The sequence below is a fragment of the Drosophila pseudoobscura genome, chromosome 2, assembly GCF_009870125.1.
Source record: "Drosophila pseudoobscura strain MV-25-SWS-2005 chromosome 2, UCI_Dpse_MV25, whole genome shotgun sequence".
Taxonomy (NCBI): Eukaryota; Metazoa; Arthropoda; class Insecta; order Diptera; family Drosophilidae; genus Drosophila; species Drosophila pseudoobscura.
Genome location: NC_046679.1, coordinates 12,936,006 through 12,949,335, shown reverse-complemented (window position 1 = coordinate 12,949,335; position 13,330 = coordinate 12,936,006). Strand labels below are relative to the sequence as shown.

At 48.7% G+C, this 13,330-nt stretch overlaps 4 protein-coding genes across 6 annotated transcripts; 3 read left to right on the top strand and 1 right to left on the bottom strand.

Annotated features, from left to right (window-relative positions):
• Window positions 1-307: 307 nt before the first annotated feature.
• LOC4801535 (uncharacterized) lies at window positions 308-1,262 on the top strand. The gene is made up of 2 exons (XM_001358572.4): window positions 308-594; window positions 685-1,262. The coding sequence occupies exons 1-2, from the start codon at window positions 476-478 to the stop codon at window positions 986-988; spliced, it is 423 nt and encodes a 140-aa protein (XP_001358609.1). The 5' UTR covers window positions 308-475; the 3' UTR covers window positions 989-1,262.
• Window positions 1,172-6,168, bottom strand: cd (peroxidasin homolog cardinal). Of its 2 annotated transcripts, none has more exons than XM_003736488.3 (7): window positions 6,020-6,168; window positions 5,644-5,962; window positions 5,311-5,581; window positions 3,987-5,255; window positions 2,041-3,900; window positions 1,812-1,981; window positions 1,172-1,754 (listed from the first exon to the last, which is right to left on the bottom strand). In XM_003736488.3, the coding sequence occupies exons 4-7, from the start codon at window positions 4,151-4,153 to the stop codon at window positions 1,453-1,455; spliced, it is 2,499 nt and encodes an 832-aa protein (XP_003736536.3). In that variant the 5' UTR covers window positions 4,154-5,255; window positions 5,311-5,581; window positions 5,644-5,962; window positions 6,020-6,168; the 3' UTR covers window positions 1,172-1,452. The 2 variants fall into 2 exon arrangements, with proteins under 2 accessions (XP_003736536.3, XP_015037292.2); XM_015181806.2 differs by having other exon boundaries at window positions 5,315-5,581.
• Window positions 6,169-6,966: 798 nt separating this feature from the next.
• Window positions 6,967-9,942, top strand: wfs1 (wolframin ER transmembrane glycoprotein wfs1). 2 transcript variants are annotated; one of them, XM_015181805.2, is made up of 5 exons: window positions 6,967-7,122; window positions 7,198-7,296; window positions 7,356-8,911; window positions 8,979-9,808; window positions 9,877-9,942. In XM_015181805.2, exons 1-5 carry the CDS (start codon window positions 7,059-7,061, stop codon window positions 9,938-9,940), a joined length of 2,613 nt encoding a protein of 870 aa, XP_015037291.2. In that variant the 5' UTR covers window positions 6,967-7,058; the 3' UTR covers window positions 9,941-9,942. The 2 variants fall into 2 exon arrangements, with proteins under 2 accessions (XP_015037291.2, XP_002137417.2); XM_002137381.3 differs by lacking the exon at window positions 9,877-9,942 and having other exon boundaries at window positions 8,979-9,873.
• Window positions 9,943-10,634: 692 nt separating this feature from the next.
• Window positions 10,635-11,948, top strand: Gclm (Glutamate-cysteine ligase modifier subunit). Its single transcript, XM_001358570.4, has one exon. The coding sequence runs from the start codon at window positions 10,842-10,844 to the stop codon at window positions 11,757-11,759; it is 918 nt and encodes a 305-aa protein (XP_001358607.2). The 5' UTR covers window positions 10,635-10,841; the 3' UTR covers window positions 11,760-11,948.
• The last annotated feature ends 1,382 nt before the right edge of the window (window positions 11,949-13,330 follow it).

Below are 13,330 nucleotides of genomic sequence, written 5' to 3'. Positions count from 1 at the left end.
TCATTTCCAAGAAGGCTGGAAAGGTCTGGTCTGGTCCTCTTATCATCTGGCAGCTGACTTATCGCTATGGGAAACTGGGCGCTGTTACGCAACCCTTATCATCAGCCGGAGACGGAGACGGAGAGGAGAGGAGACCCAAAAAAGCTGCACAAGATAAGCGGGGAAATCAGCGTAGAAAGCTGGTTGCGGAAGATGAGCAGGCGAGAGCAGACAACGAGAGCACAATGAAGCGGAAAGATAAAGTTGTTTACGGGATTTCGAATAGCAATAAAACAAATGGAACTGCCTCTCGCGCGGCTAATTTAAGTTGAAACAAAACCCAAAGGCAGTCGCCAGTTGTCCGCCAGTGCGCCACGAAGCAATCTCAGCCGCATTGCAGTCGGTCGCCTTTGAGGGAGTGTAGAGAGAAGTGTTTGTAATCCAGGGAAAGTCCTGACAGACAAGCAAACAGACAGACGGAGAAGACGAGGCAAATATGTCCTGTGATGAGAAAACAGCGCTGCTGGCATCGCAGCAAGGACACCAGCAACGCCAGCACATCATTGTTTTGCCAAAGGATCCAAAGGATTATGAACCCATTTTCACAACTGCTGAGTAAACGCTTTCTGTCGCATTTCATTAAAAAATAACTTTGTTACACAGCGTTTCTCCCCACTCCCAACCCCCCCTCCTCCCCCCGACCAGCTACTCATTCGGTCTGACGCTGGAGGAGCTGCTGCCCTTTGCCCTGGATCCCTGGTGGCAGAGTGTGCGGCGTCTCTGCTCTTTCTGCCTCGGGTTTATCTTCCTGCTGACCCTCTTCGCCGCCTTGGTACTGGCGCACTCCAACGATGGCTGTCGGTCAAATAGAGCAATTAGCACGACCGTCAGCGGCCCCGGCAGCGGCACCACAAACAACATCACGTTCCCGTTCTCGTCGCCATCCACATTCTCTCCGCCAGTGGCCTTGGCATCCAATGGCACTCAGCTGCTGCTGGCCAGTTTATAGCTAATCCCCACAGCTCTTGGGGGATGCCGCAATACCACCCATAGGATTACATCAGCCGCGCTCCCAATACGCATCTGTTTGGCTTTCCGGCAACGACTACGGACTACGGCTTTCCCACTCGACTACGAGTATTCCATTTGCTGACTAAGCGATAAGCTTAGCACTGAGGCAGTACGGAATCGATTCGTGTTTGATTACAAGCTTACTTTAATTGTCATTATTTGCTATTAATTTATATTTTTAATAAGTACAATTAGACACGACTATACGAGTATGTAATATGCACTTTAAAAGGCAAGTAAATAGGAATTGAAGTGCCTTATCATGATGTTGTTGCTGGGCAGCCAAAGGACGCTGTCCGGAATGGAATGCCCGGAAACTGCAGATTCGTTTTGGATTTTCACAATTATTTGGCATTTTTTCATACAACAATTTTATGGGTTTCTAGCCGAGCCTAATCAACCTCATACATTTCCAACACTTCCTGGATCCAGCGTGACATTGATTGCTCTCTTGGACTCCTTTGATATTACCCGCACCGCCTTGTCCGCCCGACTGATACTCGTCCTGTGGAGCTCTGGCGACTGCTTGACCTCTGACCAGGCCTCGAGATCCAAGTTGAAGCCCGGCAAATCCTGACAGTTGACGTAGCTATTGTCATCCACTCGATGACGCTCCATGACACGCTCTCGAATTCGCGTTATTCCATCCGAATTTCGACAGATGATGGCAGCCAGACTTGTCTTGTAGATCTCCGTCAGTTGTCCTGCACAAGGAAGGATTAACCAACGACTAGGCACTACTTCAGTTTGACAGAGCTCACCTTTGGTGAACCTCTGGGGTCCCATTTTCCGCTCGTACCAGTGGGAGTCGCCCAGCTTGAGGCGCAGGAACTGGTCGGATACCATGCAGCTCAGCAGCGGACCAAAGATGGCACCCTCCAGCGGTGGCTCGCTGACGGCTCCAGTATAGACATCCACATCCTGCGGTGATCTAAGGGTTAGACGGGTTAAACGGAGGGGAAAGTCAGTGTGTCTTTGCAATGCACTCACTCATATATCTGCTTGATGGACGCCAGTGTGGCGTTGTCAACGGCCTGGGCCATCTGCTCCCAGGTGTCCACCGGGGGCAGGCGGCAGTGACGCCGGAAGACCGGATAGGCGGGTATGCCGTGATCGCGACCACGCTGAATGTTCAGCGAGACCAAGTCCAGACCGCAAAGCGGAACCGGATCGTCGGGATTGCCTTCAAACAGTTTCTGGGTGACCTCCAGAGAGAAGAAGCGATCCACGCGCATCACCGGCGTATTGGCAGCTGTATTCAGGGCGTGGTCAATGCCGTGCTCATTCCACAGCGAGAAAGGATTGAAGAGCATCTTGTGCAGCTCTATTGCCTCGGGCGTACTATTGTCCCGTGAAACATTGAACAGACCCGGCAGCAGGGTGTGGGCAAACCGGAAGGCGGCCGCAGCAAAGCAATTGGCAATGCTGGGATCCACCTGGGGATCGTAGGTATCCGGCTCGTCGAGGTTGTGGCTGGCCGGTAGAAGACCCTTGACACGTGTCAGATTCCTGCCGAGCAGCACCGGCAGGAACTCATTGTAGGTGACGTGGGCCATCTGTGCGCCGACAATCTTACGGGCCTCCTGGTAGATCCGCTCATCGTCCCAGTTGGGATTCACTTCGTGCAGGCTTCGAGCCAGATTATTGTGGTGCCTGGCCCAAAGCAGGTGCATGGAGGTGAGCAGCAGATTCTCGTTGGCCCTATCGTCGCCAGACTCGAAGCAGTACTTGCCCTGTCGTGTCATCTGGACGCGATTGCAGCCATCTGCCGGATTGGACGAGATCGGAAGCAGCTCTCGTCCGTCGTCAGTTAGGAACATGCGCAGCGTGCCGTTGATGAAGCTGCGAAGCTGGTTCTGCCGCTGCTCCAGATTGCCGTACACCACAGAGGCATCAATGAATGCGGTGGCCTGGTTCAGCTGCATCCTCGGCCCGAATCTGCCCATGGGCGCCGGCGCAGAGCGAACAAAGTTCATGCAGGTGACATTGTACCGCTTGTAGTAGGGATCGTCGGGGAGTATCTCCACGGGAAAGCACTCCGGATGCTGTTCGCGTGTGGCTGCCGCACAACAGTTGATGGACTCGCCCTCTTGGGAGGTGGTCAGCGATGTGGCGGTGATGTCGTGGTCCATGAACTGGCCGAAGACCGCCAGCATCACGGTGAAGTTTGAGTCCGTCTCGTAGCTGGAACGATGAATCTTCAGGGAGACTTGGCGTGCCGGCGGCAGGTGTCCATCATGACTGATCCTGGGAGCTGCAATGCCATCGGAGTAGTCCGGTGCCACCATGCGGCGGTAGGGCACCATCGAGGCTCCAAATGTGCGCGGATGCTCTTTGTTATTGCAGACGCCAGTTGATCGCCTGTAGCGGGCATTGAAGTCGCAGTCCAACCGGAGCACCGTGGGATCCGGCAGCACGATCTGCGGGCCCCAACCAATATTACTTCGACCCGGCTGCTTGGTGTAGTTGAATCTTCGGGCAATGTCCATGGTCGCCTGGTTCTCTACGTAACCACGACGGGCCAGTTTCCGAGCCTCTGGATTGGTGCTCAGGGAACGATAGTGCCGGAACGCTGGCGTGTTGACCTCATTCGGCTGTAGGCCTTCCTCCAATATCTCACGATCCCCCAGCGCCTTGATGCCGACGCCAACTGATCGAGCCTCCTCATGACGATCGACAGCCGCCTGTTTTAGGGCCCAATCCGCTTCCGGCTCATCTGGAATTGGTGTCGTCGGTGGCAGCTCCATGTCTGTTCCATTTATGGCCAAGAAAAAGCTGGGACCACCATCCGTGTTGCTGAGCGAGTCGTCGAACAACAGGGCCAGGCCCAAAGCGACAAACACAATGACTCTGCGGACAGGAAAATAAATTCACTTGGTGGCTAAGACATTGGAAAATCTGGGAAATACTTGTCCGTTTCGGGTTGCCACACTCACATGAATGTAATTCCCATACAACACTGGAACTGTTTCATTTTGCTCCGACGTGAACGCGGTGAGACACCGCCTGGAAATACGTGTTCTGGTCCTTGATAAGGAGGCAGCGCCACATAACCAGAGCCACTGGCAACGTCGGTGGTGAGTGGCGTTGTTTCGTCCGTCATGATCGAAGCTGAACTGATGCGCTCACTGATGAAGGGCCAGTGGCCCACGGCGACTCGACTGTAAAGTTGCGCCAACCCAACACTTAGAGGGCTTCCTCTCCGTTCGCCACACTTCAGATACTTTCGCCGGCAGCTCCGCGTTTTGCCAGTGTGCTTGAGGCTGACGAAGAAACCCAGTATATAATATATTATAATCCCAGCGGTTGAGCAGAGGAGTAACAAAGCTGGCAACTGTCCACCAGCCCACAAGCCACATCAGTTTAAAAACTGTCCATCTTTAACTTAAAGCTTAAACTTTAATAAATGTAAATGCTTGTGTATGCAACACATAATTAGACTTCCATGTCTTTTGGCTTTTAGAATATATCAGCCTCATACGCGTCAGTTTCAAGAGATATTGGAACGACTTGTTCTGCCGCAGATAGACCAGTTCTGTGCTCTCCTCCATGGGTGGTAGAAAGATGTCGCCTTACTGACCCATAAGTTCCGAGATTTCAATGATTTTGAAGAGCATTAGCTTTTGCATGTATTCCAGGGTAAAATTGGGATCATTGTCGATGCACACCAGATCTTGTGTCGCAGATCGTACAGCTGCTCCATAAAGCTCAGAAGCCCAAAGGCCTTGTCAATCTCCACTTCGATGGCAGTGTCGTTTTTGTCGGCGATGTATACTTTTTAGACCTTATGGTCTGTCCAGACTTACATCAATTATATCCTAAGATTTGATCACTTTCTGTGCTACTGGGTCAAGACCAAGAATCAACTACAACTGATACTCGTTGAGCGTTAGATCAGTATTAATCTTGTCCACTCCTTCTCGTTTTGCGACATCACCTTTGCCGCCCGCTCGTAGGTGCCGTTGATTATAAGCTGAATCCAGCCCAGTAATGGATGGTCGCGCATGAACTGCGCCAGTGCTAACTGGTTGCCCTTGAAGCGCTCGAATACCTAGCCATGACGCTGCTGCCGAAGATACAAACTAATGGCAAACTGTAAGACATCAAACTCCTTGTATTTGCGCGTGTACTCATCCGAGCGTTCTTTGTCATTGGTCACATCGCATATTGGCCAACCAGCCTCTGAAAGTACTTCCGATCCTTGACTGGAAAAGGAATGAATATGAAATACAGCCCCAGGTATATTAAAAACCTACTTACTTACTGTGGGCCACCATTACTGTGGTTTCTCTCTGATCCGAAATCTGATTGATAACCATTTCGGCTAGGGCCTCGAATAAAAACTGGAATATGCACAGTTTCACATAGAATATATACTGGATGGTGGGGCCGCCATGGGGCCTCTCATCCCACATGGCAACAGTGGCATCTGTAAGGAGCGCAGAGCTATGGCAGTACTTATTTTATGGCTACTGTTCGTAGCGCCTTCGGTCGCCTTCACCAGATTACTGCCGCAGGGTATGGCATTAAGCTAAAGAGAGTAGTTTCAAGATAAATTGAATAAATCGTTATAAAAAGAACAATAATAATAACCTTTTCCCAAGTGCTCGAAGGCAAGAGTTTTGTCACACTTGCAGAAATACCAAAGTGCAGGTCCTGGTCACAGCATGGTACCCCTGTTCCCCAGGCACATTTATGAGTTGAACAAAGTCCTGAACCGCTAAGATCACGTTAAGTCTCCTGCAGCAGAGACGGCTAGGTATGATGCCATTTGCCGACCGTCCTTCTGGACGAGTCCTTCAAGGCCTCGATCACAACGACGGGAAGGGGGTGGGGTAACCTCTACACAACATTCTAGTTCGACCGGATGCAGGGTACCGACTGGGTGGATCGCACAGACAAACTATGCCGGCTGTTGGGAAAAGTGTTCTCAATCATTTTCACATAGGCAAGACCTCAGTTTACACACCTGTTGTTTGGGGCGTCCTGAAAGTGGACAGCAGCTCGAGTTGCCAGCGGAATCCTTGCGATGAGTCGCCTCAATTACAGCTCGTAGCTATGATAAACACTGATAACACTGATAAAGGCATATTTTGTTGTTTTACGCGCACTCTGAGATCCTCCAAAATATACCGTCTCATTTTCAAAATATACCGATGAATAAACGAACTTAACCCACTCAACCCCTCACTATTTAAACACGGGAGCAACTCGAGCTAAGTTTCGGAATATAATAATGTTTGCTAATTCTTCCTGCAGATTTATCCTATCCTTCCTTTTTAGTTATAAAAAAAAAGCGATTTTTATCATATATATCAGCTGAAGTGCGCTAAATTTCTTCAAGTTTCATAAATTATAAGCTTTAACGAACGATGGCCGTAAGAGGATATCACATGTTCAGATAAGACAAGCTAAGCCTAATGTCATACGACCATAAGTCATAGAGGTCCGATTCGTAAACAAAACCTTAACATTATGAAATAGTCATTGCTATGCAGGGTGACCCTGCAAATTTTTCGCTTTCAAATCGTACTTATGTGCATCACTTATTCCAATGTATTGCATTTAAATCGTTTTCACTCATTCACTTTCAAGCAATTTCTATTTGGCGCGCACCACTCGTATCCAATCGATTGTCGAACTTGAACCGGGTAGAGCTCTTTTTGAACCGGTAGGCAGCGAAATAGGGTATAGAAATATACCTTGCGGTTACCAAGCAACCAGTCTTCAAACCTTGTTTTAGTCAAAATACAAGAAATGGGAAAAAATTATGTGGGAAGAGCTGAGGGTTTTATCTAGCTAGTAATATTCGACGGAATATCAAAAACGCGGAATATGTGTAATATAACTTGAATGCGTCAGTATATTACGGTATATTTTAAAAATGAGACGGTATATTTTGGTATATTTCTGACGGTCGGACGGTATATTTTGCCGATAAATCCACTACCCTTGCTAAGAATTTCACTCGATTTCGTAAACAAAAATTTAACATTAAGTCAAAATAGATGGCAACTTGGACGCAAAACGAGCCGACTGGCGTCAGCAAACGTAGGCGATGGAATCTAGAAGGTATGTACCATAGCCCGCAAATCAGGATGCTCAATGCAAGGCAGGCGTAACTCAACAATTCAAACATGATTACAGATCGAGCCTCACTAAACAAATTGAAGAACCATATTGCCCAGGAGGGATGCCCCCAGATGCAATATGACTTGGCCAAGCAGATTTTGGACAACGCAATAGGCTGGTGACAACCTCGAATTATAATGGATCCGAAAGTAAACTATCATTTTCTTAAACAGAGCCGAATATGGACAAAATCGAACAGTACCAGAAAGCCGTAAATTGGCTCGTCACCGCGGCTCACAATGGCCATGAGGATTCAGCCAAGCTGCTAAAAAATTGCTACAGCGACGGCCGTGGCATAACGGCAGAGAACGAGGATGAAGTCCGTAGCTGCCTGTCTATGACGCCAGGGGAGCGGGCGGCCCGAAAAGCAGCTCGTGAACTATTTGCCTGTCTCTCGAACGGAAACGAGCACGTTACACCCAAACAGCTGGAAAGAAAGATGAGATGCATATACAATCTGCAACGTAAACGCCGAAGACTTGAGGACGAAACGTCCGGATCCAGCAGCGAGGGCGAACCAGAATGTGAGCCCCTGGGAAACGTGGAAACCATGGGGCATGCAAATGTGGAGCATCAACGCTTTATCACCGAGGCAAATCTAGTATCGGCTGCTTCCAACTACAGTGCCGGACGGATGCCCACTGTAAACGACACATTGACACTGTCTGTGCCTGATCCAAGGAGCTTGGACCATGTGCACCCCATCTACCGCATCTTTTTCCACCCGCTCATATTTTTCACTCTGTTTTACCACCGTCTGGTAAACTGCATCATCTCGTTGCCCAGCATATTGCCTGTGAGCGTTCGGCTTGGTCTCCTGATAGCTCTGTCCTGGTGGAGCAGCTTCCAATTGGTGCCACTAATCAGCTACTATTTCAGCGTTGGCATGATGATCTGGGCCACCTGTAAAATGCTAAAGACCAAGCAACAGTTTGTCGACTTTCGAATTTGGTCGGGACTGTTCCTGCGCTATGGCGACAACAACATCGATGCGGGTATAGCGGAGAAGCGCTTCCTGCGGAACAACATGAAGCCGTACGTGTATTATTTTGGAGCCTTCATCTGCAACCTGATTGTGTATCCTCTGGTGGCCGATGGCTGGATGCCCCACTCAGAGCTAACTATAATCTCTGGAGCTTTCACGCTACTCACCATGGGAGGGAGCGTGTATGCCTCGTCTGATCTACTGCCCAACTGGGTGGTGGTTGTCTCCTTTGCCGTCAACGTCTTGGCCAAGTATCCTTATGAGATGGACAAGGTGGTCACATCACGCTGGCGCTTCCTGGACCTGCGTAAACCCACCTTCTCGACATTTGTGATTGGCAACGGCATTGAGTTCTGTCTGAACTGCCGCACAGCATTGTACCTGTTGATTCCCGTGCTCCTGGTGATAATGGCCAAACGTTCACGCTGGCACGGTGTCTACACGCATCTCATTCCACACTGCGTCACGCTCTGCTGGCTGCAAGTGTGCATCGCCACCTCTCAGAGTGCCACAATGTTTGGCGTGATTCGCGGGACTCTCGTCCTCGCCGGGATGGTTTTGTTTCTGCCCCTATTCGGAATAGTGGCGCTCCTCGTTCCGGTCTTCGTGGCCATCAAGACACTCGGGCTTTCCAGCGAGCAACTTTATTGGGGCGGTGTAGTTATCGCCTGTTTACTCATCATGCTCGGCTCCTATCTTCTCGCCCTAAACCGTGTTACCCAAAAGTATATTACCGTGCTGCAGGTAAGTGGAGTGGCGGTGTCATCCTGTGATACTATACTGTAATTAAATACTTTTAAATCATTTGCAGCTGGTCATGGGTGTGACAATGGCGTGTGTTTTGGTCTTCCCCTACATGACGTCCAGTTTCAAGGACACGCCGCGCTTCAATGCGATGCCACGATTCGATCTACATTCTCTGTCGGACGTGGACTCACTGCCATGGGATCGTTTCCATTCCCTGTGCGCCCTGCCTTTCGAAGAGGAGCCCAACAAGATAAAGGCCCAGCTGCGTTGCATTCACCTCAATGGCTTGCCCGTGGTCTGGCAGGGCAGCGTCACCAAGGTGGAAATCTCCAAGATCTCCAATATGTTTGAAGATCTCGTCGCCAATTACTTGCCCGCCTGGTTGGGCAGGGCGGTACGCTGCGCTCATGGCGAGGGCATATCGCAGCATTTCCAGTGCAATCGCAACCTTAATGACCAATGCGATGAGTGGGAGCGCGTGATCAAAAAAGTCAATGCTCGAACAGGCAGCTGCACGCTCCAGAAATATAACCGCTACGAATATGACCTGCTGGTCAAGGTCGGTAGCAGCAGCGGGGGTGGACTGCTAGGACGCTCGACATCCTCTGAAGTGGTTCTAAAGGCTCACCATGACTTCGGAAACTTCACGCGGCAGCTCAGCCATGGCGACATTGTGCTGTTTTACGGCACACTCCATCACTCCCGGATACGGACCAACGATGTGCAAGTTCTGTTGAAGACCATCGAGTGCCGGAAATGTAAGTCCCTAGAGCTAGGTACCGCGAGCATTGAACGACTAATAGGTGCCTCTCCGATGGATGCCCGCCTGCAGGAACTAATGAGGGGCATTAAGTATCTGTTGAATGCGTTGTTGAATCCGTTAATTACGTTTAAGTAAGTTAATTATCAAATAAAAAAGGCAAAGGATTTGATTATCTAAGCTAATGATCACAAATGTATAGCTCCCTCGATCCCAATTTAGTGACAGTATCAGAAGAACTATCAGAACTCTCTGGCTCAAACTGAAACCTTTCCTGCTTCTCGTGTATTGGGCTATTAAGATCCCGCGGAACAATTTGTTTACATTGGGCAATGGGGACGTAGCCGTTTTTCATAAACCGATCGTCGTACATCTCCCGTGGTAAGAAGCACCAGCCATTCCCGGACTTTGTGTGGACATTCCCAAAAATTGTTGTACTATTGCCTGAAGATTTTGATTGCAAGCGTCCGTTAGAACGAACTAGTTCTTTGAACAGTCGCGAACTGAAGTGGATTTTGACAAAGGCGGCTTTTAGTTTTTATTGAACCTTTTTGTTTAAATTTGTTTCTTATACACACATTTATTTACATACGAGTATGTATATCCACTCATTATATTCGTTTTATTCTAGTTTTAACAATATTAATTCGTTTCTTATCGGTATATTTTCAAAATGATACGGTATATTTTGGAGGGTCAGACGGTCTTCTCTGTCCTGCTCATATATGAAACGAAATAATGAGTCTGGAGAGCGTAATTTTGAATGTACTATAGACAGGGGTACCTCAAAATCAAGTTATATTTGGAAAAAGTTTATGAATTTACCTTGCATGTGTTTCTGGGCGGTTTGGCCTGTTGTCCACACTTTACTTTTCCTCCCATTTTCCGTTGATATGTAGAAAATGTGTAGATACCGTGTAGTTGAGCAAAATGTAAAAGTTTGTCAAAATTAAATGAACGAGTGAACAAATGAACTGAACTTGTACCAAAACCCACTGCATATATATATTTAATTGTATGGATTTCAAAGTGTATTTAGTGGCAAACCGAGCACACGAGCACACGGTGGAAAACTGATAGGCGGCCTGCACATAAGTGAAGATAACTTCAACACAGATACCAACTATTTAACTGTAAACTGTAATCAAAACCCAAGCAATCCCCATCATGATACCGTGCATAAAAAAAGAGTATCAAAACGTGGTGATTAGCACCGGCAACATCATTAACAACGAGCTGGGGCAGCGCAAGTCCAACGAGGAACTGTACGATGGGCTGAAAATAACGCTGCACAGTGACCCAAATGTCGAGCGCGTGGTGGTCGAAATCGACGAGCTGCATGGACGTGTACAGCATGCCACTGAGGAACTGACCAACAGGCTGACGGAGAACCAACGCAGTGAGATTAGCATCGGCGCCAAGATATTCCTCAACAACAACTCCACGGTGTTCATAGAGCAGGCGGTGGACACCTTACTCAACATACTCAATGTGACGCACGTGGACAACGTGGTGTTGGCCTACCACCCCAATGCGAGTGGCACCACATCGCCCGTTGCCAACGCAACAGCTAAGTCCACAACAGCAGCACCGGCCGTCAAATCTCCGTGCTCTGAGGCAAACCTCGCACCCTCGAGCGTCTCCAACTGGAGCGCTCGGAATGGAGCCCAGGGCGTAATCGAACTCAAGGAACTCTACAGGTCCCTGGAGCAGTATGCACTCAACCAAAAGATCACGCAGCTGGGCATTGCGGACCTCGACGCCGAGGCGCTGGCGGAGCTGCACAAGTCAGCCGCAGTTGCCCCCACCATTGCGCAGGTTAATCTGTCCACCTGCTGCCGTGTGCCCACGGAGCTGCAAGAGTTCTGTGCCGCCCACGACATCCAGCTGAACACACACGGCGATCCCGAGCTGCTGCTGCCGGAGGAACAGTTTTCTGGCCTGGCGCCCGGCTACACAATCGATTGGTCGTTGCGCTACCAAGTTCATGTCCGCTGTCGGGGCGTTCTCACTGCCAAGGGCTACATTGTGGGGGCCTCGCAGCCCATACCCAGCGCCAGCACCAGCGCCAAAGCCAGCGCATAGGCATAGGCATAGTCGAGAGGCAGAAAGAAGCTTAGCTTTAGTTAAAATATTTGTGTGTATACCTGTATACTGTGTCGTAGTTCTGTACTTATTGTTTGTTATACAAAACCCAGATGATCGATTGATTTTATTGTAAACGATTTTTCAAACTTCTTCTGAATATAAAGCGTTTCAAAAACGGCAAACCAGCTCTCGCCCTATATGGCGTTGTATTGTTATTTGTGTCATTTGCTGGCTGGGGTCACCGAGTCTTGAACCGGTTTGGCTCACAAATTAAGTATACGTCTAGTACACATTCAGACAATTATTGCAGCCGCTATGAGTGCTGGACTGATGACTGCGGTCTGGTTCCAGTCCCTGTTCCTGTGGCTGTTGCTGTGGCTGTGGCTTACCTTGTTAATCGCTGTCTGTGGCTGCGTCTGGGTCTCAAATCTAATTAAGGCGGACGCGTCCAGCGACCTAGCGACCTCACATTCAGATCACGTGGCTAACCCGTCCCAGTACTTGAGAATCAAGAAACGAAAACCGACTGTCGGTTGGAAGCAGATTAAAATTTAGCAGCGGGAGATATTTTAAATATATTGCCTTTGATTTGCTCGTAGATGATATCAAAATTGGAAACTGGCTGGCTGGATCGTCAGGTGCAACAGCTAACGGCCCCTATAAATCCCGTCATAACTAATAATAAATTCGGATTGTGGTGGAATAATGAAGGAGTGGGTCCGCCCTAAATTAATCTATTGTCGAAATTTACAGCGGCCGTATATTGGTCGAGTGAGCAGCGCGATTGGAGAAGGAGTACCAGTGGGTCTGGTTCGCCCTGTAAGTAGGTCATTTACAAGAAGTAGCTATTCGTTTCAAGTGGAGGAAGTGCGTGGACAAATGGTTCATTAATAAGCAAGCAAGAAACCATATAATTTGAAGGCAAAGTTCAGGGAGCGAACATATGCCATATTCCAGATTTGGAAGTATCTCAGTGAAGGGCTATGCACGCACCAAATAGATACATAGCTATTAGCTACATACAGACGAATGTTTATTGTATGTGTTTGCCGAGAAGGGAAATACACTAAAACAAAGTTCACTTATCGCCATGACTTGTTATATTTCTTGACTCCCCCCTGCAGAGAGCAACAAAGACAGGAGAGAGAGAGGGAGAGAGGGAGAGAGAATGAGTCAATCTAACTTGTTTTTCGATCATTACAGGTCGCTCATCAGTGTCGTCATTATCCCCATTATACTACGAGAATATATCTATATATACAATGTGTATATACACGCACGACGCAGGTGACGCATCGGCCTCCAAAACGCTATGGAGCAACATGTAGCACAACATTTCTTTGCTGTTGCCAGCAAGATGATAGAAGCCTCTCGAATAGAATTAATCTTACCCTCTCCAAGCAGCTGTCAGGTATCAGGAACTGGTGAAATGTTCGGCTTATCAGCTCGTTATCAGTATTAGCTTTTTCCGCCGTTTGTCAAACCGCATCCAAGTGCAGTTGTAGAGCCCCCACCCTGCGTATACGTAACAAATAGCTATCTCTATAAAAATGTATGTATGTCGATCC